Raw genomic sequence first — 27,223 nt, 5'->3', positions numbered from 1 at the left:
TCTCTCAGAGGTCACCATCGCTAACAGAGCAAAAATGCTGCAATCACCACCTGGACACTCATGGCAGCCCTAACAGACGAGAAGGGCCAAACACTTGCCAGTAAAGGCAGCGCACTCCGTGCAGAGCTGCACCCACATTGGCAGAGGGGTTCTGTGCTCACTCTTCACATGGCAAGGTCAGAGTTGGATCTGAAGTCTTCAGCATTTCAGACAATAGTGATCTCATCATTTCTCGCCACATGAAAGAGTTCGACCAGAAGACACGTGCACATTCAATCAGCTTTGAAAAAAGAGGGAATACAGTGCCCGTAAAAAGGCACTACCTTCTGCAGTCGCAGTAATACAGTGGGAAACAGACCGTGCAGTGGCGTTGTGCCGCTTACCTGTTGCTTATTGCAAAGCTTCAGCAGAGCATCGACCGCACTGGGGAGGTCAGCCTCACTCATCTCAAAGGCACTCCGGAGGGAGAGGGCCACAGCGCCGTTCGAGGGGGCGGCCACAATGCTTGGGCTGTCGAACAGTTTGATTTGTTTATCGATATTCACTTCCTGAGCATACCTGCAGGGAAGTAGAGAAAGGTGGGTTTTACATGGAACGGATAAGCTTTACAAAGAGAATGTTAGTAAAGCATGGTGGCCAGGAAAAGAGACCCCACAGCAAGCCAGACCCAGTGTGAAAGGAAATTGCATATATATATATATATATATATATATATATATATATATATATATACATATATATATATACATATATATATATACATACATACATATACATACATATATAATCTATAGAATGTGAAACCACACTTTTCTAGCTTTAAGAAAAATGTTTCCTAAGTGTGCACCTAAGCTGCAACTACTTTGCTGGCTGAAGCCCTGTGAATGTTGAGCTTTTATTATAAAGAACATTCAACTGATTTGACCATGGAGAAGAGAAGGTGCATTGGACCAGTCTGCCCGACGCTTGCTGCCTACAAATCAGAGGTTGAAGCCAGGGTGCTTCCGAGTGGCTGCAGAAGATACAGCTCAACAGCGAACGTTATTCGATCTCATGGGCACACCAGCGCAGGGGAAACATCCGTAACAGGATAAAGGGGACAAGAACAGGGCACGGAGGGGCTTGACCGCCTCTCTGCAAAGGACTACTGGTCAACAGAAGAGGAGCGTATGGTAGGTAACTTCCCCCCCCCATTCTCCTTAGACTAAAGCGGGTATAGCAGCACAGGGCCACACACTACAGATACAAAGTTAACAGGGACCAACAACAGATCCTTACTTGGTCATGCCTCTCGCTGGCCCCACGTTGCACGCTCGCATTTCTTTCAGGCTATTGACTAAGCTGCTTTTCCCCACATTCGGAAAACCTGGATAAGTGAAAAGCAAACGTTAGACTAAAACGGTGTAACAGACACTCAACAAAATTAACATTAATGATAACTCAAAGCAATAGGCTGTGCGACACTGTGCGGGCCTGCTGAGTAGGATAATTCCTGCCCTTTACAGAGTACACCAAGACAACCTGGCATCATCAGCAAGCCAATTCTGAGAAACTGATGTGCGACCAATGTGTGCAACAGCCAAGCACACAAAGTGGGACAGTATGCAAGAACCGACGGTCACACCAAAGTTTTCACTGAAAAAAACAAGGATTAGTGGGACGTTCCAGCTAGTTGGAAATGTCAGTTAAAGCAGACAGCTTGAAGCAAACAATACCACTGAAAGTCAGTTAGTTCGTACGTAACATGGGCCCTTAACTAACTCACGCCCCTGCCATGCTGTGATCCATATCACAGCACTTGTCAGCAGTGATGCAGCACGAGTTAGTGTACGGCAGGGGCCATCGCCGTGAAAAGCTCCTAGAGAATAGTATTTGCCAACCAGCAGATTGTTTTTCCAACTTCGGTTATCTAAAACCGATATCTGATGGCACTCGAGTCAGAGCGATTATTACGAACACAAAATCCGCCAGCACGCTTGGGTCTGAGCAGGTGTACAGTCAAGAAAGTCCTTACCCACCACCGCTACCTTAAGGACCTGCTCAGCGTCCGAGTTGTATCCGTGCAGAAGCTTCATCAGCGCCTCACCGCCGAGGCAGGTGTTGCCTCTTGACACTTCGACGCAACCTTCTTTAACCTTCCGCTTCCCCTCTTGCTTTCAGGAGTAAACAAATAAAATGTACGATTAGCACCCGTGACGCAAAGGAGATCAAACACAGTTTATAGAGCAACATCGCCAGAACACAAAGCTTTAAACAAACGTAAATAATATACATTTGTAGCTGCAGCTCGAGGGTAGGCACCGAGCAGGAGTGGCAGAGCACTGTTGCCATTACTAAAAAGGTATTCGCAACATCAATGTGCGCCTGCAGGAAACTGAGCGGACGAAAACCTGCTTTCCTGTCAGCCACCCACTAACAAACTATGCAACTTGTCAACAGAAATTACAGTCATGCTAATCCGTGAAGGACCATACATCGTATCAAAAACCTTCCATTATCACTTACTTTTGCACGAATATACATCCCTGATAACAGCCCAACCAGCAGATAACACTCACCACAGTTCGGTCTCGAAGCTCAGTTGCACATTTGAAGGCGACCGTCGGAAACTCTTTCAGACAGTCCAGCCACTTGTCAACTATCTCTTTTGGCACCAGATCTGAAAACAAAATAGTGTCATGACAATCCAATCATGGAAAAATCCGTTTACATCCTGATGCTGAAGGCCAAAAACTTCAAGCTCAGAATCTATTATAGAAATGACTTATGAAAAACGCAGCGAGAGGAAAAACCTTGCACACAAGGGTCACACAAACTTCACAGCAGCATTTCCAAACAAATGATGTGCACCAAGGTTCTACACAACGTCTAAGTAAAACTTGTGGGCATAGGGCTGACTTGTTCCGTCCACAAACTGTAGAACATTAGCTAGATGGAGTCTAACCATGCCCACAAACAAGATGTCGGAATGATTTACAGCATGTGACCCCAGAAAAGATTCATGCTGCAAAACGGTCTAAATGTGAACTTAAGGATGAATCCTACCACACCAATTCTTTTGGGTTTGCTTCAAACATATGACAAAATGCACGCTCTGTGCTCAAAAGTAAACAGTGGACACTGCATTATGGAGCTCGAGAGATCAGAGTTGGATCTGACGGTCTTCAGTGGATTTTCAGACCATTTTCAGTGTCATCATCTCTCTCATAAAGCTACATTTACACCTACACTGCTATGCAATCGAGTGCAACACACAAGAACCATCTCTATTTGGTAAATCAGACACGTAAACATGAACACTGACACCACATGGACACTGACCTATACCAGATCACTGGGAAACGTGAGCTGCTAACACCCTATGAACGCAGGGCGCGTACTGAGAAACAGAAGCTGCTATCACACAGGCATGCACAGACGCTTGGAAAACACGTGCATAGGATCACTGAGAAAAACGAACGCTGTTGGCCACACAAACGTGTGTGCATGTGATCATAGGGAAACACTACATGTCAGTCATTTTACTCACCAATTTTATTTAAAATAAAGACCAGCTTCTTGCTTCCGGAAGCATGTAGGACTGCCTGCTCCACCTGAGGGCACCTGCAGCCAAGGGGATCTCTAGCATCCAGCACCTCCAGGACCACGTCTGCTTCTTTCAACACCTGAGAGAAAGGATGCAGTGAGATCGAACATCCCAGGCCATACTGTGCTCACCATGTACCCAAGCAATGACAAAGGAAGGCTAGATGCAGGCCAAACAAGCCAAAGAGTGGACACATCGGATAATATATGAAATCAAAGCAAAGTCCAGACTTGGTTCAACTTACAGTCCGGTGCTTGCCCCTGCACCACGCTGGGCATTCCAGTCCCAAGAATTACGAATATGAACAGTGCTGCAGCTCACTGGAGGTCACTACCCACACCTCCCCCATCTTTTCAGATATCCCTTTCTAGATTTCACACTCCGGATCACTTCTGAAAAAAGCACAGATAGCGAAGAACTGGCTGACCTGATGCAGCTTCATCAATAGCTCACCTTGTTCAGTTCCCTGCAAAAGAAAGCTGGAGTATGTTTATCATGAGGCTGGTCAGTCTTTGTCGGCTTCTTGCTGGAAGCCTCCTAGAAAAAAAAGAGGGAAAACTGGATATGAGACTCCATCCAGCAAACAGGAGGTTCAGCCCGAGACCAGTAGCAAAGAAGTTACTGCAAGCATGAACAGGCAAATTACATGTACGGCGCAGCCCTTACAAACCACCAATATTTATGGAAGCAAAGAAGAGGTCTTGCAAATCTGTATGGGGAGGTCATGAAAGTAATGGGGGATTAGACGTACCGCCCTCCTTACTAACCACCAATATTTATGGATACTGCAAGTGCAGGTCATGTAAGTAAGGCATTCTGTGTTCCTTCCATGGGTTCACTATCAACAACCCTACTTATGACAGCCAGTTACACAAAGTCAAGAAGTCTTACAGCACCAACAACTACCAATATTCTATCCACACTATGGCAAAGTTCCCCCTTTTACATGGACAGCCCCACTTTTTGCCTGGTATTTTATGTTATTTCGACAAACTGCACGGCGTCCCTGCTAACCAGGGCCCCAGTGATCAACGCTTTGCCCAAACTGTACAAGTGTTGCCCTAATTGGCAAGACCTTTACCTTCCACTGCAAGTCCATAGTAAATAGTACTCTGGTACAGAAGGCCCTAAGGGACCCCACACCAAGTACATGCACGACTGCCATTGCAGGTGCGAGTCTTGGTGCAGACAAAAGTGAAGAGACTACGTCACATTCCCTAAAATAGCTGTTAGGATCTTAGTGAAGACTTTACAAAATGGTTTAGAATTTAAAAGTATTAAAAGTTAAGCCTTTAGAAAGTAGTGTTTTGTCACTATTCTAAAAAGGTCCCAACTAATTTTAAACAATGGCTGATGTAGCAGGGTTTTCCCAGGAGCTAAACATGGGCCCTACAAGTTGAACAGATGCAAAACCCTCTGCATAGCCTGGAACCTCACCATGGGGCCGAGCCCCACAAAAGCACCCCTGCAAAAGTTGCTTGCAGAAAATGCTAGGACCATGGCTGAGGGAGAAACCCCATTTGGAGAGGTAGATGGTAAGTAGACAATGATTCCAGCAGAAAGCAATGCCACCAAGAGCGCTCCTAGTAGGGTCTCAAGGAATGGATACTGAAGATGCAGCTCTTCAGAAGCTGGTCATGGAGACAGCATTAGATGCTGAACTCCAGGCCACAGGAAAGAGCCAAGATGGGCCTAAGGCCCATATCTGGTGGCATCAAAATTATAAATAGGGAAGATGGTTTTGACCATAAAATCCCCAAAGGGATTGTCCCCAAATACTCAGAAGATGATGTCACCAAATGGTTTACAGCTTTTGAGGGCATGTAAACAGACAGTTGAAAAATAGGGATCTCTTCTTTGAGGCCTGTTCTAAGGAAAGTGTAAGGACATGCTACTGACAGATGCAGAATCTTATGACCTTATGAAGGAAACTAAGGGCTTTGATGGCAATCAAGCAAAATATAAAAAGTCTTGTAAAGGCCCCAAAACCCTGCTCAGGAGGGTGGGGCCCAGAGACTTCACAGTGTAAGGGCGGGTACAGGATAAGAACTGGGATCTCCAAAAAGCTTGGTGTCATGATTGTAAGGCTCTTGGTCACTGAACTAGAGACCCTAGCTGTCCCTATAAAAATACCACCTCTAGTACACCTGCAGTAAATGCATTGGTAAGCCTCCAGATGGGAACACAGGTGAGCCATGACCAGGTCAGAGCTCACTGAGCCAACCCCCAGTCTCGGAGAGTGGGGTGGATGTAGCTGCCCTGGCTGTCTGGACAAGAGAAAGGGCAAGAAGTCTGGGAAGCCAGCTTCTATTCAGATACCAGATCAAGTCCCCTCTCCTCAGGGAGAAGACCTGTCAACCCTAGAGGAACAGAGCCTCAGGAGCTTAGGCCTTACACAGCAGAGCTCTTGAGCCCATGGGGGACCTTCTAGGGAATGTGTGCCTGTTTGCAGAACTTTCTTTTCCTTCCATACAATAACACTGCAGTGCTCTGAAGTTGCTGTGCCCACTTTTTCAAGTGAAAAGAATTTATATATAAAAAACGTCCTTACCCGAATGATTTTTCACTGATGCCTAAACATATTTAAAGATACTCGCTATATTTATAAATTTGTGAGGATCTCCTTCTTGAGTAGTGTCGTCTGTTAATCATTGTGTGTATTTTCAGATGTCTGGCATTCCTCTGTGTCAGGTCTAAGGCTGCTTAACTACATTACCCCATAATAGAGCACGTTGGGACTCCATTGCAAATCCCAGTCCACTCATGAGGGAACCCCCTCGACTCTTTAAAAGGTACATCACCATATTGATCACATAAAAGAGCCAGCTTCCCACATACAAACAATACATTCATTCAAAACATGCTTTATTTTACACACAACATGCAAATAAAATGCACTGTTCTACTAAGGCTCTGGAGTATCGTGCTAATCTCCGATAAGAGCTTCGACGCCTCATCGGGGTATTAAATGCTACATAAATAAAATCACAAGCAAGGGCTCAACATTCTTCCAAAAATAAACTCTCGCCATCTGGATATTTAAATCAGAAATGTGTTCTGTAAATGTTTATCAAAGAGCGCTGCACATTTTTTCCACGAAAGGAGTATATCACCTAGAACGTTGGTTGTTTACCTCAAACCACTAACAGTACAGCAGTGAAAGTGCACACCTGACATACCCGCTTCTGGGGTTCCTTCTTGACCGCAGACTCTTTCTTTGCATCGGATTTCCTTCTCTTGGCTTGCTCTTGCTGCCGTTCAAGCTTTTGTTTTAGTTTTAGCTCTTCGAGCTAATGGGAAGAAAAACATCACCTGTTAACGAAAACATGAAAATGCTTAACATGACTTTAGAGAAGTAGGAATGCCTCACAGGTGCCATTGAAGGTGCAAGAGAAGTTATAATCTTGTTACTAGTCAGGTCACACACCAGACAAGTCAGATCAATACAGACTATATACACGTCCCTATCAGGGCCAAGTAAAGACTATTTAAAAAACATGACATTTGCCAAAAACACACAAAAAAAAGGTAAATCTGGGAGCATAATAGTTTAAATGGGCTCCTAGCCCTGAAAACATGTGCCCTATTTAGACCCAGAAATAGATTAAATCTAGGTTCTTAAAATGGGGCCTAAGTTTTGCTCACGTCTCCAACTTTCTAATGCTGTTTTAAGATTCCATTACGAATGAGTATTACTGTTGCTAACTTAGCAAATGCACATCAGGCTGTTCACTAGATATATCCAAAAGCAAAAAAAAATCCCTGGAACGTTCTCTCAAATATGCAGTTTTGGAAGGTAAACGAATGAAAGCGGTTTCTCACCCGCTGTTTTCTCAGCTCCGCCTCCCTCAGTACTTCTTCCTTGAAGGGGGCGTCATTTGGAACTCCAGGGTCTTTCTTTGCTCTTTTGGGCCCCCCTTTTTTCTTTGCTTCCTTTCGAAGCTTTCGATTGTGCTCCCGGACCTATCACGGAGAAGAAAGGTTATGTCCCGAACTGAACAAAACAAGCAAGAGAATATGGAATTGACAAACTGGACGTTACACTTTTATTAGAAATGGTCAGTGGGCTGTTAACATGCCTAAAGGTTTCGTCTAGTTTGTGAGCCAGGTCCAGCAGACTGCTTTACAACAAGCATTGGAAATGCAATAGGTCTCGCAGCATTAGAGTTTGTGCTTTTAGAATTGTTTATGTTTTTTTTTTTAAATCTTTAGCATTTTTGTTTCCTGTAGGCAATGCCACATAAATACAAAATGTGTCATTTACAATACCAAAGTTGAGAAACCAAAAGCGAAGCGAAACCACGTGACAAGGAGGAATGCAGCTATTAAGCCCCTGTACGGAGAGAGTGGCGCGCTGCATAAATGCTCTATAGCATATCATACATATTAGCCGTATTATTTTATATTTTAATATGTTTTGGTCATGAGCGTACCGGCAAACACCGGGTGAAATTAAGCCCCTGAATGAAGAGACTCTCTCACCACACAACTGCCATATAGCATACCGCGAGCACCTTCTGTTAAAACAACTTTGAGAGGGAAGTTTGAGGCATTCTTCGAGTTCATTTTTGTGCTCAGGACAACATTTTTATGACTGCTGTTCTAAAATGCGGTACACGACTCTACTGTGTATTATTATTTAATAAACTTGGCCAAAAACAGTGACGAAAAAGGTTATTTGGGGACTGCTTTCAATTACAACAAGCATTTCAAAGAAAAGCCGTGCGGAAATCAATTAGTAACAGGATACTAGGTTAACCAAGGGCGGCAGCATCTGGAAAGGCCATGCATTTCATTAGCAGATAACAACCAAAAGCGAAGCGAAAGCACATGACCAACGAGGAATGCAGGTATTAAGCCCCTGTATGGAGAGAGTGGCGTGCTGCACAAATGCCCTATAGCATACCATATATATTAGCTGCAGTTTTTTACATTTTAATATCTTTTTGTCATGAGCGTACCGGCAGACACCGGGTGGAAAAGAAGCCCCTGTCTGGAGAGAGCGGCGCACTGCACAACTGCCCTATAGCAAACAATCTCTCCCAACTAACATTTGGACACTTCACTGAGTACTGCCAAATGTTAAGCTTTGATAACCGAGATAGGGCCTAATATTAATTTGCCATTGAGATGGCATTTCAAAGTGACAATAAATAACCATCAAAATGTTCCCCACCTGCGTGCAGTGACTAAACTGTGTTTAAATGAAACTGCGTCCAGGCTACTCCAAAAACAGTGTGAGGCACGCCTGTTTGTTGGGGTTCTGGTATGATGGTCGTGGTGGCCCGACTGCACAGGTGGTTACTTTTGGTATATGCTGACCATCTGCGCCATTCTTTTGACTCGGTGTAAAGTGCCCCCCTTGCCTCTGTTGGAAAGATGGCTGTTATATAAGACACCCAGCTAGTGTGCGCCCCACTGCACTGAACTCCCGGTAGGAGAGGAGTGTAAACGTTTTTGCCTATCCACCAGCGTGCTCACCAATTTGTAATTTCAGACAGTTTGCAAGTCAGGTTGTGGAATAACGCATAAGACACGATTCCACAGGCTCGCTAGCAAGCAGAGCGCCTAATGAGTCGCCTCATAGACATATGACTACAAGATATTTTCTGTTCTGACGAAGGAAAGGGTTGTCTTCTGTAACACTTATTTCTTGACGCACAGATCAGTATCCACTCGCACAAACAGGCGGTGGCACTCTAGGCAACGTCTATGTGCTGAACTTAAAGCAAGGGGGCTGTCAGGGATTCACCAGTGATCTCACATAGAAAAAGTCCTGAGGCACGGACGTCAATGCCCTAAAATGCAAGTGTAGCGAAAATAACATCACACACATTGTTACCCGCGATGACATCACAGGTTGGCCACTGGGCAAGGAGTGGAAGGTACAGACAATAAACCGGGCTGGAAGCCCTGTCTGCTTTCTGTTCTAGCCGGTGCCTTCTTGAGCCCTGAGATCGGGGTTGGACCACGCTCCGGGGTAGCAGCTGACACATGATTAGGGCTGCAGCCTCTCACTCTAAACACAAATGAATGACGCGCTGCCGGAGTAATATGCCAAGTGGGGGAGGTGTGCTGTGTAGGGACGGCTCAGAGGCCTGAGGCAGAGCGCACCATATGGAGAGGGAGGGGGGTGGCAGTGGGAGGGTGATTGATGGGCGGGGCAGTGCTGGGGAAGCCTTTGATGTGGCCTGGCGGCCGTGGAAGCCGGGCCTTTGAAGTGAAGCTAAGCTTCACTTCAAAGGTGTCGGAGGAATGCGGGCGGCTGTGCACGCGCTTTTAAGCTCAATGCGCATGCGCATTGAGCTTAAAAGTCACGGGCACTGCAAGGAATCGCCACGATTCCTTGCAAGTTAGATAAAGAGTAGATGAGCCCCTATAGTCTCGCTTGCTCCATGCGCATCGACAGGCGAGACCTAAAAATGGGAAAAAGACAGCATCTCACAGACTCGGGAGGATTAGGAAGAGGTCTATACATAGTCAAAAGAAGCAAGCATTTATAGAAGACAGCTGTAGGTTTACCTTTTTCTGGATTTTGAACCGCTTGCTACAGGACATGCGTTTACTCGCCTTCTTTAACTCTGGTGGAAAAGAAAAGGTTATTTCAGAAAAGTTTGTATACACACACATTAGCATTGTTCGAGTCGCCTGTTACATTTATACATATTCAGTCACGCATATATGCCAGGCCTCGAGAAATCTACTCACCCACTCGCTATGGAAGGTCAGATGTCAGAGAGAGCCGGTAGGGACTACTAACTTGTCCTGGCGAGCTGTTCTGTTCACTCAAAGTGAATGAGCAGTGAAGAGGCCTTAAAACCAGTATTTTTAATCTTATATTTGCTCTGAGTTCAGAGAGGTCACAAGTCAGTTAATTAATGTCTTGATATAGTTAACTTGAGTTTGAGAAAGAAAAGTAGAAGACTTTGTACTGCACCATTCAGTCATTTCACTGTACAAAGGACGTTATGGAAAGGCTGTAGGATGTCACATTTAAATATCAAACAAGTGAACTTGTACAAACATTTCATTAGGCACGAAAGCACTTTTTGTTACTGTGATGGAAAACACTAATAGGTTGAAAACAAATGAGACCAGTCTACTCAGTGATGTGCAAATTAATCATTTTAGCTGAAACCCAGTTTCAAAGATTGTTAATACACCAAATAGTTTAATCAGTAAAACTGCATGTTAGTACTAACGTGTGCGGCCATTTCGATAGAAAAGGTGCTGGCTGCAAGGACAGAACGCTACCACACCATGCTTTAGCAATATACTGTCTAAAGGGAGCATCTACTCATTGAGACATTCTTGCCACTGCACCGACAGTCCTGCTATTGGTCAACTAAAAGGTTAGTTACGGGTTATGCCTACCCTATATGAGAGCTAGATTATTATTATTATATACGGAGCAAATTATTAGCTTATTAACAAACAAGCGTTTTGGTACAGTAATAGGCGGCTGCCACAATGACTGGATGATGTCACTGGGTGATGTAATATGAGGTCATGGTGCAAGTTAGTTAGCTCATTACACCGACTTCTGAATTGTCAGTTTTCAGAACTCCTACCCACCTTCGAACGCCCAACCCATATCTGCTTATCTTTTTTTAATTTTTAGTTTCACCTGGAACTACTATAGTCCTGCGTTATCCACCAAACAAGCTGCCACCCCATGATACTGTGGACCAAGGAATCTTGAAAAGCGACAGGAGGGCCCTCGTGGGTCTTGCTAGAGTACTGCGATATTCAGACGTTTTTATTTGAACTTTGACCTTTTGGGTGTCCCTGCCCCCCTTATGCTCGATTTTCAAAAAGTTTAGAAGCAGATTGGGTCAACTACCTCACTGACCATTTTAAGACAAGTTCACCCCGATTCTGCAGGACATGGATTGCAAGGAGAAACGGACACCGGTCTCATCATTAAAGGGTGTACCCCATTGAGCCAACCCACCTGAATGACGAGGCTTACCAGGTGCCGGAAGACAGGGTCATCATCGCAGTGACAAAGGCTAGACAAGACGGAGCTCCCGGGCCCAACGGCCTCCCACAAAACCTGTTTAAATCAGACAATCTTTTGGTCTGGATTGTTAAATCTTTTTAACTATGCATTGAGAACTGCAACAATCCCAGACTCCTGGCGGGGTGCAATAATTCACCCTATTTATAAATCAGGTTCACGTGCTGTCCCGAATAACTCAGACTCATAGCCCTTTTGGACATCGAGGCCAACCACTACGCAGGGATCCTTTTGGAAGACCTGAGGTATTGGGCAAACGATCACAACCGGGTGCCAATGAACCAAATCAGGTTCACTGCCAACTCTGGGACCATGACCAACCTATTAGTGGTGTCATCCATTGTCGACAAAGCCCTTTCTACATCTAGGTTTGTGTTCTGCTGCTTTGTCGACTTCAAAGCCGCCTTCGATAGGGTCCCTAGGGAGGCCCTATGGGAAAAGCTGAGGAAGTGGGGAATCCCAAACAAATTATTGAATGCAATTATTCAACTGCACTCACGAACCCGGGTTCGAGTGAAGTTAGGGTCCGGCACCCATCTCGCGCGAAGAATTTCAACAACGAGAGGCGTTAAGCAGGGATGCGTGCTGGCCCCCCTCCTCTTCAACTTGTTCATAGCTGACTTATCAAGTACCCTGGATGAGGTTAATAGCCATCCGCCAAAGGTAGGAGGTACGGCACTAAGTAATCTCCTATATGCCAACGATCTGGTGTTGTTTAGCCGCACAAGGGTGGGGTTGCAAAGGCTTCTTGACACACTGCTGCAATATACGATTAAGAACCAATTAGAAGTCAACGAAGAAAACCCAGGTTGTTCCGTTTGGGAAGAAGCGATATGCCGGTGGCGGATGGTCATTTAATAACAATGCCCTCGCCACAGGCAAGTCGTATAAATATCCGGGGGTCCACCTAGATCCCCCCTCCACAGATTAGATTAGAGATGGGGCTATTGAATTATGATGTTTCCAGCATTGGGGTATTTCTTAATCTGTGCCACAAACTAAGACAATCCAACCCAGGCACACTAGAGTCCCTAGTACGGCAAGAAATAACTGGGAAAAACCCAGAAGGGACATTCGGACGTCTTTTTACGGATTATATCCAACAAACGTCAGACGGCCTCTGGGCCCTCAACCCCAGTCAGCCAGCATTTAAGCTCGCAATCAAAACATTTGCAAGAACGCGATCACTCATTAGTGACAAAGCACTGTTTTCAAAACGAAGTCATTAATGGGCAGTTATTAATTCCTATAATCGGCTAATCCCTGCCTCTTACCTCTCCAGCACTTATTCACTGTATTTTAAAACGTAGTTTTATAACTATTAGAATGGGTAACTGGAGATTTTTGCAAAATTGACCCCCCTGGCGTAGTACGGAGGAGGATACAACCTACAGAGGATGTGGCGAAGCAGCAGAAACGCTACTGCATGTCGTTTGCATTTGCCCCGCCTTCGACACCCAACGTAGGCTTAAATTGAGGGGGGATGGAATCGACTGGGTGTTCGGACCTGCAGGCAAGCCATTATTGCGGCATTGTGCCCAGATAACACCGATCTAAACATAAGACTGACAAAGTTGATCCAGCATGCATATTGCAATTTTAAACAAAAGTGGCCTTCTACAGCTTCTCCCCAACCTTTTTAAAATTAAATAACGCTTTTAAAAGTCTCAACCCAGTAGGCAATTAGCGCCAAGAATAGCTTAAATAGCTCCTTGTGATTACGGTTTATGTATGAAATCATAGCTTAGTGGAGCAGTTTTAATATTTGTAACTTGGAGACCGAGGAGATGATCATTTAGACTCTCGCTGTGTTTGCATTGTTTTTAGTATTTGTAAATAATATGAACTGGAAATTCTCTTTTAAAGATATTTGTTTTATATCTAAATAAAGATTTTTGATTTGAAAACGTTTTGAAGATTCAGATCAGAGTCCTACAAGTGCATCAGATCGCTCAGTGCAGAGGCTCGTGTGGTATTGAAACGGCTGATGGGTAAAAAGTTCCTTCTGTGAATCAGAAGACCCGAGTTAAAAGAAAAAAAGGTAGTACTGCGACAGCCTCAGATCCACTGTCCCGATGCTAACGCTTCACACAAACCGAGCGCCGCTTTACAGCCCAATTCCTCACAAACAAGGGTCAAAACGATTAATATCAAGTGACAAAAAATAACTTCCCGTGTGAAGTTTTAACTTTCTGCTAAATATAGATTTTTTTGTAGGAGGAAGCAAAGGTTCCCATGAGAATTTAAAGGGGGTCAAGATTTTGTAACCACCAAATGCTGGCTCCTGCCCCAGCCTCGTGGGGGCGCTCGAGCTTCAATGAAGGAGGAGGCTTCTCCCCCCATCGGGCCCTTCAATGCCCGCGCCCTGGCAGCGCCCAGGAGTCCCGGAGAAGAGGAGCAGCGACCCCGCGAGATCCGGGCACCGAGGGCCCAGAGCGGGCCCCGCAGGGTGGAAGCGGCCCCCGGAGGAGCCTGAAGAGCAGGGGCGGGAGGGGACGAGCCCCGTACCCGCGGGCCATAGAGGGGCCCCCACCGCCCCGTTGCCCCCCCAACTGGACCCCCACAAACCACCGCCTCGAGGACCCAATGTAGCCCCCTCCCCTCCTCGCACCCCCCAGGCCCAGAGCGCCCCTTCCCCACCTCATTGCCCCCGAGGGGGTCAAACCCCTCCGGTGCCCCCCGCACTCACTGGGCCGCCTCATGGCGCCGGCCTCGCTCCTACACCCGCGGCCCCAGCCTTCCGTTGACCCCCACCCGTGCCCCTCGCCCTCTTCCTCCCTCCCCCCATGCCCCCTCGTTGCCTCCCCCCGGCCCCCCTTCACTCACTGGGCCTCCTCATGGCGCCGGCCTCGCTCCTCACGTGCGGCCGCCACAAGATGGAAGCAGAAGAGAGCGTGGACGACGGAACCAAGCACTGACTGGAACTGCCTCTACAGCGTCACATCCGCCTAACCCCACGGACTTCCTGTGACGAGCCACTCCTACTGTCCAATCGGATGCGGGCCCCTGCGATGCGCCCGGGATCTGTGAGTAGCGTCCACCAGTCGCAGCTTACGCTGTGCGTGGAGGTCTGTACGTCCATTGGAGGCCCACTCCCATTGGCTGCGCATGGAGGCCCCACCCCCTGCTCGGCCTGACTGCTGTTGGCTAAGATGGCGGCCTGCTGTGGGTGTGATTAGCGTCCATTGTCCTTTGCATTCCCCGGAGCTGCCGAGACCGGAGCGGTGTCAGCGCCCCCCCCGCCCCCCCGGAGCCGTGGCGGCCCCTCCCCCCCCTGCACTGTGGCAGCAGCTCCCGGGCTGGAAGCAGCGGAGCTGGCGGCGGCGCTCGGTGAGTGCGGGGGGGGTCACCGGGACCGGAAGCATTGGGGGGCTCTGGACAACCCCCCCTCCCCGGCCTGCTGTCACCCCAGGGGCCTGTCAGCACCGACCCCGCCCCAGGCAGCAGCGCCCCCCCTGCTTGTGCCCCCCTCTCTCTCTGCTGACACCCCCAGGCAGGAGTGTACCCCCATTAGAGCTGCTGCACCCCCCCCTTGGAGCTGCTGCACCCCCCCCTTGGAGCTGCTGCACCCCCCCCTATTAGAGCTGCTGCACCCCCCCTTGGAGCTGCTGCACCCCCTCTTGGAGCTGCTGCACCCCCCCCCCCTTGGAGCTGCTGCACCCCCCCCCTTGGAGCTGCTGCACCCCCCCCCTTGGAGCTGCTGCACCCCCCCCACTTGGAGCTGCTGCACCCCCCCCCCCTTGGAGCTGCACCCCCCCCTTGGAGCTGCTGCACCCCCCCTTGGAGCTGCTGCACCCCCCCCCCCTTGGAGCTGCTGCACCCCCCCCCCTTGGAGCTGCTGCACCCCCCCCTTGGAGCTGCTGCACCCCCCCCCCTTGGAGCTGCTGCACCCCCCCCTTGGAGCTGCTGCACCCCCCCCATGGAGCTGCTGCACCCCCCAGGCAGGAGTGCACCCCCCCTTAGAGCTGCTGCACCCCCCCTTAGAGCTGCTGCACCCCCCTTAGAGCTGCTGCACCCCCCCCTTAGAGCTGCTGCACCCCCCCTTAGAGCTGCTGCACCCCCCCCCTTAGAGCTGCTGCACCCCCCCTTAGAGCTGCTGCACCCCCCCTTAGAGCTGCTGCACCCCCCCTTAGAGCTGCTGCACCCCCCCTTAGAGCTGCTGCACCCCCCCTAAGAGCTGCTGCACCCCCCTTAGAGCTGCTGCACCCCCCTTAGAGCTGCTGCACCACCCCTTGGAGCTGCTGCACCCCCCTTAGAGCTGCTGCACCCCCCCTTAGAGCTGCTGCACCCCCCCTTAGAGCTGCTGCACCCCCCCTTAGAGCTGCTGCACCCCCCCTTAGAGCTGCTGCACCCCCCCTTAGAGCTGCTGCACCCCCCCTTAGAGCTGCTGCACCCCCCCTTAGAGCTGCTGCACCCCCCCTTAGAGCTGCTGCACCCCCCCATTAGAGCTGCTGCACCCCCCCTTAGAGCTGCTGCACCCCCCCTTGGAGCTGCTGCACCCCCCCTTAGAGCTGCTGCACCCCCCCTTAGAGCTGCTGCACCCCCCCTTAGAGCTGCTGCACCCCCCCTTAGAGCTGCTGCACCCCCCTTAGAGCTGCTGCACCCCCCCTTGGAGCTGCTGCACCCCCCCCCCTTGGAGCTGCTGCCCCCCCCTTGGAGCTGCTGCCCCCCCCTTAGAGCTGCTGCACCCCCCCTTAGAGCTGCTGCACCCCCCCTTAGAGCTGCTGCACCCCCCCTTAGAGCTGCTGCACCCCCCCTTAGAGCTGCTGCACCCCCCCTTAGAGCTGCTGCACCCCCCCTTAGAGCTGCTGCACCCCCCTTAGAGCTGCTGCACCCCCCCTTAGAGCTGCTGCACCCCCCCTTAGAGCTGCTGCACCCCCCCTTAGAGCTGCTGCACCCCCCCTTAGAGCTGCTGCACCCCCCCTTAGAGCTGCTGCACCCCCCCTTAGAGCTGCTGCACCCCCCCTTAGAGCTGCTGCACCCCCCCTTAGAGCTGCTGCACCCCCCCTTAGAGCTGCTGCACCCCCCCTTAGAGCTGCTGCACCCCCCCTTAGAGCTGCTGCACCCCCCTTAGAGCTGCTGCACCCCCCCTTAGAGCTGCTGCACCCCCCCTTAGAGCTGCTGCACCCCCCCTTAGAGCTGCTGCACCCCCCATTAGAGCTGCTGCACCCCCCCCCTTAGAGCTGCTGCACCCCCCTTAGAGCTGCTGCACCCCCCTTAGAGCTGCTGCACCCCCCCTTGGAGCTGCTGCACCCCCCCTTAGAGCTGCTGCACCCCCCTTAGAGCTGCTGCACCCCCCCTTAGAGCTGCTGCACCCCCCCTTAGAGCTGCTGCACCCCCCCTTAGAGCTGCTGCACCCCCCCTTAGAGCTGCTGCACCCCCCCTTAGAGCTGCTGCACCCCCCCTTAGAGCTGCTGCACCCCCCTTAGAGCTGCTGCACCCCCCCCCCTTAGAGCTGCTGCACCCCCCCATTAGAGCTGCTGCACCCCCCCATTAGAGCTGCTGCACCCCCCCTTAGAGCTGCTGCACCCCCCCTTAGAGCTGCTGCACCCCCCCTTGGAGCTGCTGCACCCCCCCTTGGAGCTGCTGCACCCCCCCTTGGAGCTGCTGCACCCCCCCTTGGAGCTGCTGCACCCCCCCTTGGAGCTGCTGCACCCCCCCTTGGAGCTGCTGCACCCCCCCTTGGAGCTGCTGCACCCCCCCTTGGAGCTGCTGCACCCCCCCTTGGAGCTGCTGCACCCCCCCTTGGAGCTGCTGCACCCCCCCTTGGAGCTGCTGCACCCCCCCTTGGAGCTGCTGCACCCCCCCTTAGAGCTGCTGCACCCCCCCCTTAGAGCTGCTGCACCCCCCCTTAGAGCTGCTGCACCCCCCCCCTTGGAGCTGCTGCACCCCCCCTTGGAGCTGCTGCACCCCCCCTTAGAGCTGCTGCACCCCCCTTAGAGCTGCTGCACCCCCCCTTAGAGCTGCTGCACCCCCCCTTAGAGCTGCTGCACCCCCCCCCCCATTAGAGCTGCTGCACCCCCCCCTTGGAGCTGCTGCACCCTCCCCTTGGAGCTGCTGCCCCCCCATTAGAGCTGCTGCCCCCCCCCATTAGAGCTGCTGCACCCCCCATTAGAGCTGCTGCACCCCCCATTAGAGCTGCTGCACCCCCTTATTAGAGCTGCTGCACTCCCCCCCCTTGGAGCTGCTGCACCCCCCTTGGAGCTGCTGCACCCCCCATTAGAGCTGCTGCACCCCCTTATTAGAGCTGCTGCACTCCCCCCCCCCCCATTAGAGCTGCTGCACCCCCCCTTAGAGCTGCTGCACCCCCCCTTGGAGCTGCTGCACCCCCCCTTGGAGCTGCTGCACCCCCCCTTAGAGCTGCTGCCCCCCCCCTTAGAGCTGCTGCACCCCCCTTAGAGCTGCTGCACCCCCCCCTTAGAGCTGCTGCACCCCCCCCTTAGAGCTGCTGCACCCCCCCATTAGAGCTGCTGCACCCCCCCATTAGAGCTGCTGCACCCCCCCATTAGAGCTGCTGCACCCCCCCATTAGAGCTGCTGCACCCCCCTTGGAGCTGCTGCACCCCCCATTGGAGCTGCTGCACCCCCCCCTTGGAGCTGCTGCACCCCCCCCTTGGAGCTGCTGCACCCCCCCCTTGGAGCTGCTGCACCCCCCTTGGAGCTGCTGCACCCCCCTTTGAGCTGCTGCACCCCCCCCATTGGAGCTGCTGCACCCCCCCCATTGGAGCTGCTGCACCCCCCCCATTGGAGCTGCTGCACCCCCCCCATTGGAGCTGCTGCACCCCCCCCATTGGAGTTGCTGCACCCCCCCCATTGGAGCTGCTGCACCCCCCCCATTGGAGCTGCTGCACCCCCCCATTGGAGCTGCTGCACCCCCCCATTGGAGCTGCTGCACCCCCCCCATTGGAGCTGCTGCACCCCCCCATTGGAGCTGCTGCACCCCCCCCATTGGAGCTGCTGCACCCCCCCCATTGGAGCTGCTGCACCCCCCCCATTGGAGCTGCTGCACCCCCCCCATTGGAGCTGCTGCACCCCCCCCATTGGAGCTGCTTCACCCCCCCCATTGGAGCTGCTGCACCCCCCCCATTGGAGCTGCTGCACCCCCCCATTGGAGCTGCTGCACCCCCCCCCATTGGAGCTGCTGCACCCCCCCCCCATTGGAGCTGCTGCACCCCCCCCCCATTGGAGCTGCTGCACCCCCCCCCCATTGGAGCTGCTGCACCCCCCCATTGGAGCTGCTGCACCCCCCCATTAGAGCTGCTGCACCCCCCCATTAGAGCTGCTGCACCCCCCCCATTGGAGCTGCTGCACCCCCCCCATTGGAGCTGCTGCACCCCCCCCCATTGGAGCTGCTGCACCCCCCCATTGGAGCTGCTGCACCCCCCCATTGGAGCTGCTGCACCCCCCCATTGGAGCTGCTGCACCCCCCCATTGGAGCTGCTGCACCCCCCCATTGGAGCTGCTGCACCCCCCCCATTAGAGCATCTTCACACCCCCATTAGAGCAGCTTCACACCCCCATTAGAGCAGCTTCACCCCCCCCCCCATTAGAGCAGCTTCACCCCCCCCCATTAGAGCAGCTTCACCCCCCCCCCATTAGAGCATCTTCGCCCCCCATTGGACCTGCTGCACCCCCCTCCGCTAGAGTTGCTGCTGCACCCCATTTGGAAGCGTCATCTGCACTTTACTTGCTGGCAGCCTCTTCCTACCCTCCTAGATTGCCATGCCGTGGTCCATATCCGGACATTAGCACAGCTAAACACATCCTAAACTGTTATTGGTGTCAGCTATGTCAGCCACTCAATGTAACCTATGATTGTGTTTGCTATGTGAAACATTTAAGACTGAAATGTAATCATTGTATGGGCCCTTTCATTGACGATGTCTTGTACTCTTATGTGTATGTGTAAATCACAAAGGCTACCTTGATGTACTTTTTATGCCACATGTAAAGATTAATATGGCTGTCACGGGTTTAATGCAAAATGGTGTACATATATAGTCGTAAAAAGACAAACCTATTTTCCCAGGGTTTTTGATGAAGTTCTCGTTTTTAGGTTTCGCCTGCACACCGATTGCAAAATCTCTTGTAAATAAAAAAAATTAAAAATCTTAAAAGGGGCTTACAACCTGGCCATTGCTTACCATTTGTTGGCTTTGTTGTTGCTCTCATTTTCCTGCTTTCCATTGGTTACTGAATGTGATGTCCTGTTGGTTATCTGCCTCCCTTTTTGTGTTTGTGTTTTCTCTGGAGCATGGACCAAGTACAGCTTCCTTTTTCAGCTTGTTTTTTGGACTTTTGTTGCAAGGATATCATCTCATTACGGTCAGAAATCCCGATTTAGGAAATAGTGAACCATGTTCAAGTTTTGTCGTCTGTGATCATGGGGGTGTTGCGGACCGGAATAACAGGCGTGGAGGCCGTATGTAGTGAGCGATGACTTCGCTTGTTTTATTATGTTATACAACAGTTCGTCACGTGCAGGGTGGAATGGAGATCTTGTACTCACATGCCCCGCTGCAACTCTTCCGAGAGTTGCGGGCGCTCCCCAGCCACCTCCTGCGGACTCCAAGTCCTCGGTCCAAACGTCCTCTTCTTCTTCCGGGTTCGTCGTCTCTGGGTCCGTGTTCGTCTGAGCCTCCTGCCACGAGTTCGCCGAGTTGAACAGTTCTCTCTCGTCAACTCCGTCTTTTCCGGTCTCCGGCTCCAGAGTCACGGAGGGTCTTCCGCGGTCACGGGCTACTGCTTCCGGTGCTGTTCCGATTACGATTGGTCCCTGTAACGAAGGACAGAGGGGTGGAGTCCGGGTTGGTAGGGACGCTTCTGATTCCGTTGTCAAGGACGGGGATCGACCCGGATGACGCCGTCTCGGAGAGGCAGGGGGGTTGCCGTATGACATCTCCTTCCCCTAGCTGTCCTTCTTGTACGGGTTGGTGGGTGAGGGTAACGGGAAAGGAAATCTGCATTTCCTTGGTCCCTGCCTTTCCGATGTAGAGTTCTCAACCTATATGGCTGTAGTGACAAAAACCACCTGAGGATGCGGTCATTGTGTCCCTTGTTTTGGGCCATCCATTCCAGAGGGGCATGGTCTGTGTATAGAATAAAGTCTCGTCCCTCCAGGTAATAGCCTAGGCTTTCCACCGCCCATTTAATGGCAAGAGCCTCTTTTTCCACGACGGCATAGTTCATTTCTCTCGGGAACAGTTTCCGGCTTAGGTAGAGGACGGGTCTTTCTTCCCCGTTTCTGTCTTTTTGGGATAGAACCGCCCCCAAACCCTGATCTGAGGCATCAGTCTGGAGAATGAACGGTTGTGAGTAAGCACAGGGTCGGACATTAAGGATAGCTTAAGATTGTTAAATGCACGTAACAGCTGGGGTGTTGGGTTTCTAAGAGCCTCTTCTGTTTTTGAGGACTTTTTTAGGAGATCCGTTAGGGGTACAGCGGTCTGGGAAAAACTGGGGATGAACCTCCGATAGTACCCCAATAGTCCCAAAAAGGCTCGGAGTTCCTTCCGGGTCTGTGGAAAGGGGATAGACTGAATGGCTCTGATTTTGTTGGGGCCGGATAACCCCTTCGCCCAAAAGGTAACCAAGGTATTTCACCGTCTGTGCGGCCAGGGTGGTTTTGGAAGGATTGATGGTAAAACCAAAGGAACCGAGGGAAGAGACCACCTGCTGTAAGTGATGCAAGTGTTGTTCCCAGTCATCACTATAGACGATGATATCATCCAGATACGCCCGGCGTATCAGGAATGGGGACGCAAGACTAGGTTCATTGCTCTCTGAAAAGTGGCGGGGGCGCCATGAAGGCCGAAGGGCAGCACAGTGAATTGAAATAACCCATCGGGGTGGAGAAAGCGTTTTTTTTCTTATCCTCTTTTTTTTTTTAACGGTATTTGCCAATAACCCTTGCATAGGTCAAGCATACTTATATATTTGGCTTTCCCTATGCTTTCCACCATCTCGTCCACCTGAAGTAATGGGTAGGTGTCGAAGTGGGAGATTTTGTTCACTTCGCGGAAGTCGATACAAAATCTAATCGATCCGTCCGGCTTAGGGACCAATACAATGGGAGAATTCCAGCTACTAACGGACGGCTCGATGACACCCATGCTTAGCATTTGGTCTGTCTCTGGTTTAATGACGGCTCTGCGAGCCTCTGGGATCCGATAAGGACGTTGGCGTACTATCTTACCAGGATCAGTTTGGATGGCATGTTCAATGACAGTGGTGTGGCCGGGGTTGGAGGAGAAGACCTGTTGTAGGGGCAACAGGACGTCCCGAAGGCCCTGTTTCTGGTAGTTCTGGGTCTATACAGATCTCATAAGAGAGACCGGCCTTGGGATTCAAGCTGGCTAGCACTGGTCGGGGTCCCTCCCACTTTTTTAGAAGATTTATATGGTAAATCTGTGTGGTTCCGCGAACAGGGTCCAAATCCAATTCATAGGTAACAGGGGTTACCTGTCGTAGCACTGAAAAAGAACCCTGCCACTGACCCAACAACTTTTGATCGGAGGACGGCAGTAACAGGAGTACTAAGTCTCCTGGGACAAAGGATCGAGCCTTCGTGCCTTTGTCATATTGGTGTTTCTGTGATGTTAGTGCATTCACCATGTTTTGTCTTACAATGTCTCTTATCTGCCTCAGATGGGTCCTGAGATTTTCTATGTATTCAGGGAGGGGTCGAGTTCGGTCGGACTCGGCTTCCCAGGCCTCTTGGGCCATATCTAGGAGGGTTCGTGGAGGCCGTCCATAGAGAAGCTCATAGGGAGAATACCCCGTGCTGCTCTGCACCTTACAGCGGATTGCAAATAGGGCTAAGGGTAGAAGGCGCTAGAGGGCGCACGAGCAGCATGGCCGCACTTGAGTGAGGCTCCTGCAGCCTGTGCCACTATCCTGCATTTATCCTTCCTTCACCACCTCCAACGCTGACGAAAATTGATGGAGTAGTAGAGAAAACCTGTTCCCACACTCGCTGAAAGTTTGAAGGGCCACGGACCGGTGAGAGCGGAGATAACACCGAGTGAAGACCCGACCGGCCACCGCTGCGCGACGCTGGGCGCAGAGGCTACGCGACACTGGGAAGCCCACGAGGTCAGAGGGCCCTGGCCGGCTCGTGGCTGCGCGGGCTCGCCTGATAGCAGAGCGGGACCCTGAGAAGCGGTACTGGACACGCTGCTACCAGACCTGGCGGGGCTGACTGGGTCGAGGATACGACAGAGTGACCTGGCGTTAGCCTGAGGACTACGGGGGCAGTACGGAGACTTGGAGAGTCGCCTAGCTGGCGCTGATTGCCGGAGGTGAGGTGCGTTAGGGTTTCCGATATCTGCCGGTGCCCTCCCACCGTCCCCCACCGGTCCCCTGCAGTGGACGACGAAGTGTGCTGCTTCTCTGTGTGCTGTGAGTGGCGGGACGGACGAGGACTCGTCGGCGCCAAAAGCGAGTTTGCCCGCGCATTGGGACAGGACGGCTGTCGGTGTCCCAGGCGGCGCTGCAGTAACCCGGCTGTGTTATCTGTGCAGAACGGACACTCATGAGCTTGGAGGAAGAGCACCACGACACTGAGATGAGCAGCGGTGACAGAGTGTGAAGGGGTGCTTTAGTGACTACCTAATTGGTAGACCGTTTGCACTGTGCTAACGCTGGAAGGCACTCTTTAACCCTGCATGGGGCTCAGAACTTGGTGGATGTGTGGTGCCCACATTTTCTGTTGCAATTTTGGAGAAATTCGCACGACGCCACAGGCCCCCCATCTGCTGTGTGGTGTGAAATATATCTGCTGCAGTGTTAATGGCAGGGGGGATTTTCGAATGAAAAGCGCACCTTGGTGAATAATTGTTGTTCATTGACGACTACATTCTTCTGGTGGAGTTGAAGGTGAGCTGGGTGATTCTTTGTGTCCTGGCCCTGGACCACGTGCGCTAGACCCTTGTCCGAGAAGGCCGTTCTTGCCCCTGCACGCTGACTACATCACAGCGGAACGATTTCTACTGGAGTGCACAATGGTGTGCGTAAGTGTTGGAGGCGGGGGGCGTTTGTTGAAGAACACGGCGGCAGTTGATGGATTCGGAGCTGACCTGTTGGTTCGTCCAGGGTTGTTTTTGTTGCAGCGCTAATTTATGACGGAAGCCTCCGGTTCGCCCGGTGGTGGAGGGGGTAAAGGAACCTCTATCACCAGAGTGAGATCAGCAAAGGGCGCTACCATGGGGCGGCAGGACACTAGGCAGCCGAAACTATCCTTTGAATCGACCCAGCCGTCGAAGAAAAACGCTAGATCGGAATCGGACTCTGGAGGGCCTCACAACATGTCCACAGCAGGTACCAGCCGCGACGCAGCTGCGCCGGATATGCACCTTATTCTGCAGAAGATGAAACAGGGTTTCGCGACGGTGGTGGATAAGGTAGATCGGCTCTCCTCTAGGATGGATGCTATTGCACAAAAGATGGACGTTCACGAGGAACGAATCACAACGGCGGAGAGGAGAATATCGGACAATGATGATACTGTGGCGTCCCACGATACCAGGCTGTCGAGAATGGACAACATCCTCAGGGTGATAGCTGCAAAGAATGAAGAATTGGAAGCGCGCAGCCGACGCAATAATGTACGCGTGGTAGGTGTGCCGGAATCGACAAACACAGGGCGGATTGAAGAATATGTGGAGCGGATTCTAAAAACGGCGGTGGGAGAAGAGGCCTTTTCGCAACAGTTCATTGTCGAGAGGGCGCATCGATCTTTAGGCCCTCAACCCAAGCCGGGAGCACCGCCCAGACCGATCATAGCGCGGCTACTGAATTATAGAGACAGGGATACTGCTTTGCGGGCTGCGAGAACCACGAAACAGCTGTCATGTGATGGAGTCAATTTCTCCCTATACCCAGATTTCACACCGATGGTGCAAGACCAAAGACTGAAATTTCTGGATGTGAAAAGGAAGCTTAGAAACCTGCAAATTGATTATGCTCTGCTGTACCCTGCGAAACTCAGTCACGCACCAGGCGAAACAGCACTTTTTTGTGAATCCACAACAAGTTGAAGACTTCCTGAAATCGTTGAGGAGAGAGCAAGGTCCCCGTCGAGCAGAGGAAGAAGCGGAAGAGGAGGCGGACTGAACTCTCAATGATCGCTACTGGCGTGGATTGCGGACTGAACTGTGACGCATATGGGTCGTAGCGGACAACTTTAACTGTGCTGTCAAGCTGGAGACTTTGTATGGACACTGCTGATGGGGGTACGAGGTGCTGATGCAGTCGGCGTTGGAACTGAAGGTGGTAACGTATGCCAGGCGACACCCCCTTCTCTCGTGGACACCTCCGGGGGGAGGGTCGAAACGAAGTACGAGATGGAGGGGGTGATGAAGTGCGTACCTTAGATGGCCCCACTAGGGTGTGCCCCATTGACATTGTTTTTTGCACTGCAGCTCATTGGGGGTTTGCTAGCGGTGATAGGGGAGGAGGGGGGACGGGTTGCTGGAGAGTTGGGGATGCTTCAGTGGGAGGGGGGGTGGGTGGGGAGTGCACGCGTTTTGGATGCTTATTGCAACACTGGGGAGGTTGAGGAGTTTGGATGCTGAGATAATGTCTGTTTGGGAACAGGGGGGGTTGTTGGGATGTTTGAACTGAGCGGGGGGAGGCGGGGGATGCGGAGGGTGGCTGAGATGGTTGGTACTACAGACGATGGTTACACAGGAACTTGCATGTCCAAAGGAGCGATTGCTATGAGGTGGCTGGCGGGTGGATAAGACGGGTGGGTATGTGTATCATTATGATTGGCGCAGACGCTTATGGCTGATAAGTAAGAATTCACTGTCGATTCTGTCATGGAATGTGAGGGGCATTAATGATGCTAGGAAAGGTAGAAATATACTCGCATATCTGGATAGGCATAATGTGCACATAGCTCTGTTGCAGTAGACACACTTTAGGCCACGGTCGGATCCCAATTTTGCTAGAAAGTGGGCTGTGATCAGGAAATTTTCATCATATTCCTCGTACTCGCGGGGCGCCGCTGTGCTGATCAAGAACTCCATTGCCTTTCACTTGCTGGGTGAGATACTGGACCCTAATGGTCGCTTTGTACTATTGTGGGGGAGGTTGGGCACGGATACCGTTGTGATTGTGAGTTGTTATGCTCCTAATGTTGACACACCGGGCTTCTTTACGGCGCTATGGGGGCATGTGTTGGGGGTGGGTGCCACTCATGTTATTTGGGGGGGGGGGGATTTTAATGTTGCACTATTTCCTGGTATGGATAGGTCAGATGGTTGCGCACAATATAACAAACAAGCGCGTGATATGTTGGTAGGCATTATAGAAGAAGCCGGGCTGGTAGATAGCTGGAGGCACGCACACCCTACACGCAGGGAAGGCACACACTTTACCTCACACACCAATACCTGGGCTAGATTGGACTACTGTTTTGTGACGAGGGGACTATGTGAAGGACTGGGGGCGGTAACACACTTGCCAAGAACTTACTCTGACCATTGCCCGGTACTGCTGTCACTCGCTGTGCCGGGTCATAATCGCTTGAGACCCCCCTGGAGGATGCTCCCATCCATGCTACTAGACACAGTCTTTAAGTCGGAACTGGGAGTCGAAATTGAGGAATTTATCCCTAGGAACAAGGACTCGTGGCTAGTGTGGAGACGGTGCGGGAGGCATTCAAAGTCACTATCAGAGGGATTTGCATATCCAAGGGTGGGGGGGTGCTGAGAGATATACAACGGACATTGAGCAGACTGGAACGGAAACTGAAAGTACTGGAACTTGACATGGCAACGAAACCGGACGCGGGATCACATAGGACATTTAGAGAGAAACTGACTGAGTATGAGGAAGAGGCGGTGAGAGAGGTCAACTTCAGGGGGAAGTACTGGACGGCGCGTAGGTATTGCGAGGGGGAGCGGCCGGGCAAGGTACTGGCTGCAATGACGAAGAGGCCGCGATTTAGCTCCAATGTATTAGAAATTGTAGCGCAGGACGGTACACGGTGTTGTGACACTGAGAGCATTCAGAGGGAATTTCTGTTGCATTATGGTCACCTTTACACTTCGCAACAGACTAATGCGGTTGACATGAGCGGTTTCCTTGATGACATTGCGCTATGCTGGATCAGCGATGTGCATAGGGCGTTCCTTAGTGCGCCGCTGGAGATTGATGAGCTACGCGACGCAATAATGTCACTGGCTAATGGTAAGGCGGCGGGACTGGACGGACTCCCCGCGGAGTTCTATAAATGTTACATAGATATCATGGCACCGGTCCTTCGTGAAGTCTATGTCGAATCTTTGGACGTTGGTATATTGCCGGGATCGATGAGGGAAGTGGTCATTACCTCCTTGTTGAAACCGGGAAAGGACTCGACGGATACGGACTCGTATCGTCCGCTGTCACTAATAAATTGCGACGCTAAAATTCTTGCTAAATTCCTCGCGACACGCCTTTCGCTGATAATGACCAAATTGGTTTTACCTGATCACGCTGGGTTCGTGCCGGGCCGTGCTACCTCGCATAATCTCAGAACGCTGTTCTCATTGATTCAGACGATCGCCCCTGATATCCCAGTCGCCGCCGTATTTCTAGATGCCACGAAAGCATTCGACTCGGTTGAATGGA

The 27,223-nt window shown here is 51.4% G+C and overlaps 2 protein-coding genes and 1 non-coding gene across 12 annotated transcripts in view; 1 reads left to right on the top strand and 2 right to left on the bottom strand.

Annotated features, from left to right (window-relative positions):
• The window catches only part of GNL3 (G protein nucleolar 3), a 31,213-nt gene extending 16,668 nt beyond the window's left edge, over positions 1-14,545 (bottom strand). Inside the window, exons 1-10 of one of the 2 annotated variants that reach the window (XM_078661906.1) lie at positions 14,433-14,545; positions 10,109-10,167; positions 7,409-7,549; positions 6,757-6,876; positions 4,040-4,123; positions 3,530-3,665; positions 2,559-2,659; positions 2,015-2,153; positions 1,279-1,366; positions 384-558 (exon numbers count right to left, since the gene is read on the bottom strand). In XM_078661906.1, coding sequence (XP_078518032.1) covers positions 384-558; positions 1,279-1,366; positions 2,015-2,153; positions 2,559-2,659; positions 3,530-3,665; positions 4,040-4,123; positions 6,757-6,876; positions 7,409-7,549; positions 10,109-10,167; positions 14,433-14,445 — 1,056 coding nt within the window. In that variant the 5' untranslated portion in view covers positions 14,446-14,545. The remainder of the gene's footprint in view (positions 1-383; positions 559-1,278; positions 1,367-2,014; positions 2,154-2,558; positions 2,660-3,529; positions 3,666-4,039; positions 4,124-6,756; positions 6,877-7,408; positions 7,550-10,108; positions 10,168-14,432) is intronic. The other variant, XM_078661907.1, reaches the window with a different exon arrangement.
• On the bottom strand, positions 3,130-3,204 carry LOC144783562 (small nucleolar RNA SNORD19). Its single transcript, XR_013601515.1, has one exon. It is a non-coding gene; the product is annotated as a small nucleolar RNA SNORD19 (small nucleolar RNA).
• A 193-nt stretch (positions 14,546-14,738) lies between the features above and the next one.
• PBRM1 (polybromo 1) overlaps positions 14,739-27,223 on the top strand; it is a 298,934-nt gene continuing 286,449 nt past the window's right edge. For 8 of the 9 annotated variants that reach the window (XM_078661902.1, XM_078661899.1, XM_078661897.1 and 5 more), the window contains exon 1: positions 14,739-14,936. The gene's annotated coding sequence lies outside the window, so the exon portion shown is untranslated. The remainder of the gene's footprint in view (positions 14,937-27,223) is intronic. The other variant, XM_078661904.1, reaches the window with a different exon arrangement.

The sequence above is a fragment of the Lissotriton helveticus genome, chromosome 9 (genome assembly GCF_964261635.1).
Source record: "Lissotriton helveticus chromosome 9, aLisHel1.1, whole genome shotgun sequence".
Taxonomy (NCBI): Eukaryota; Metazoa; Chordata; class Amphibia; order Caudata; family Salamandridae; genus Lissotriton; species Lissotriton helveticus.
The sequence above is the reverse complement of the archived record's forward strand: the minus strand, read 5'-3'. Positions and strand labels throughout refer to the sequence as shown.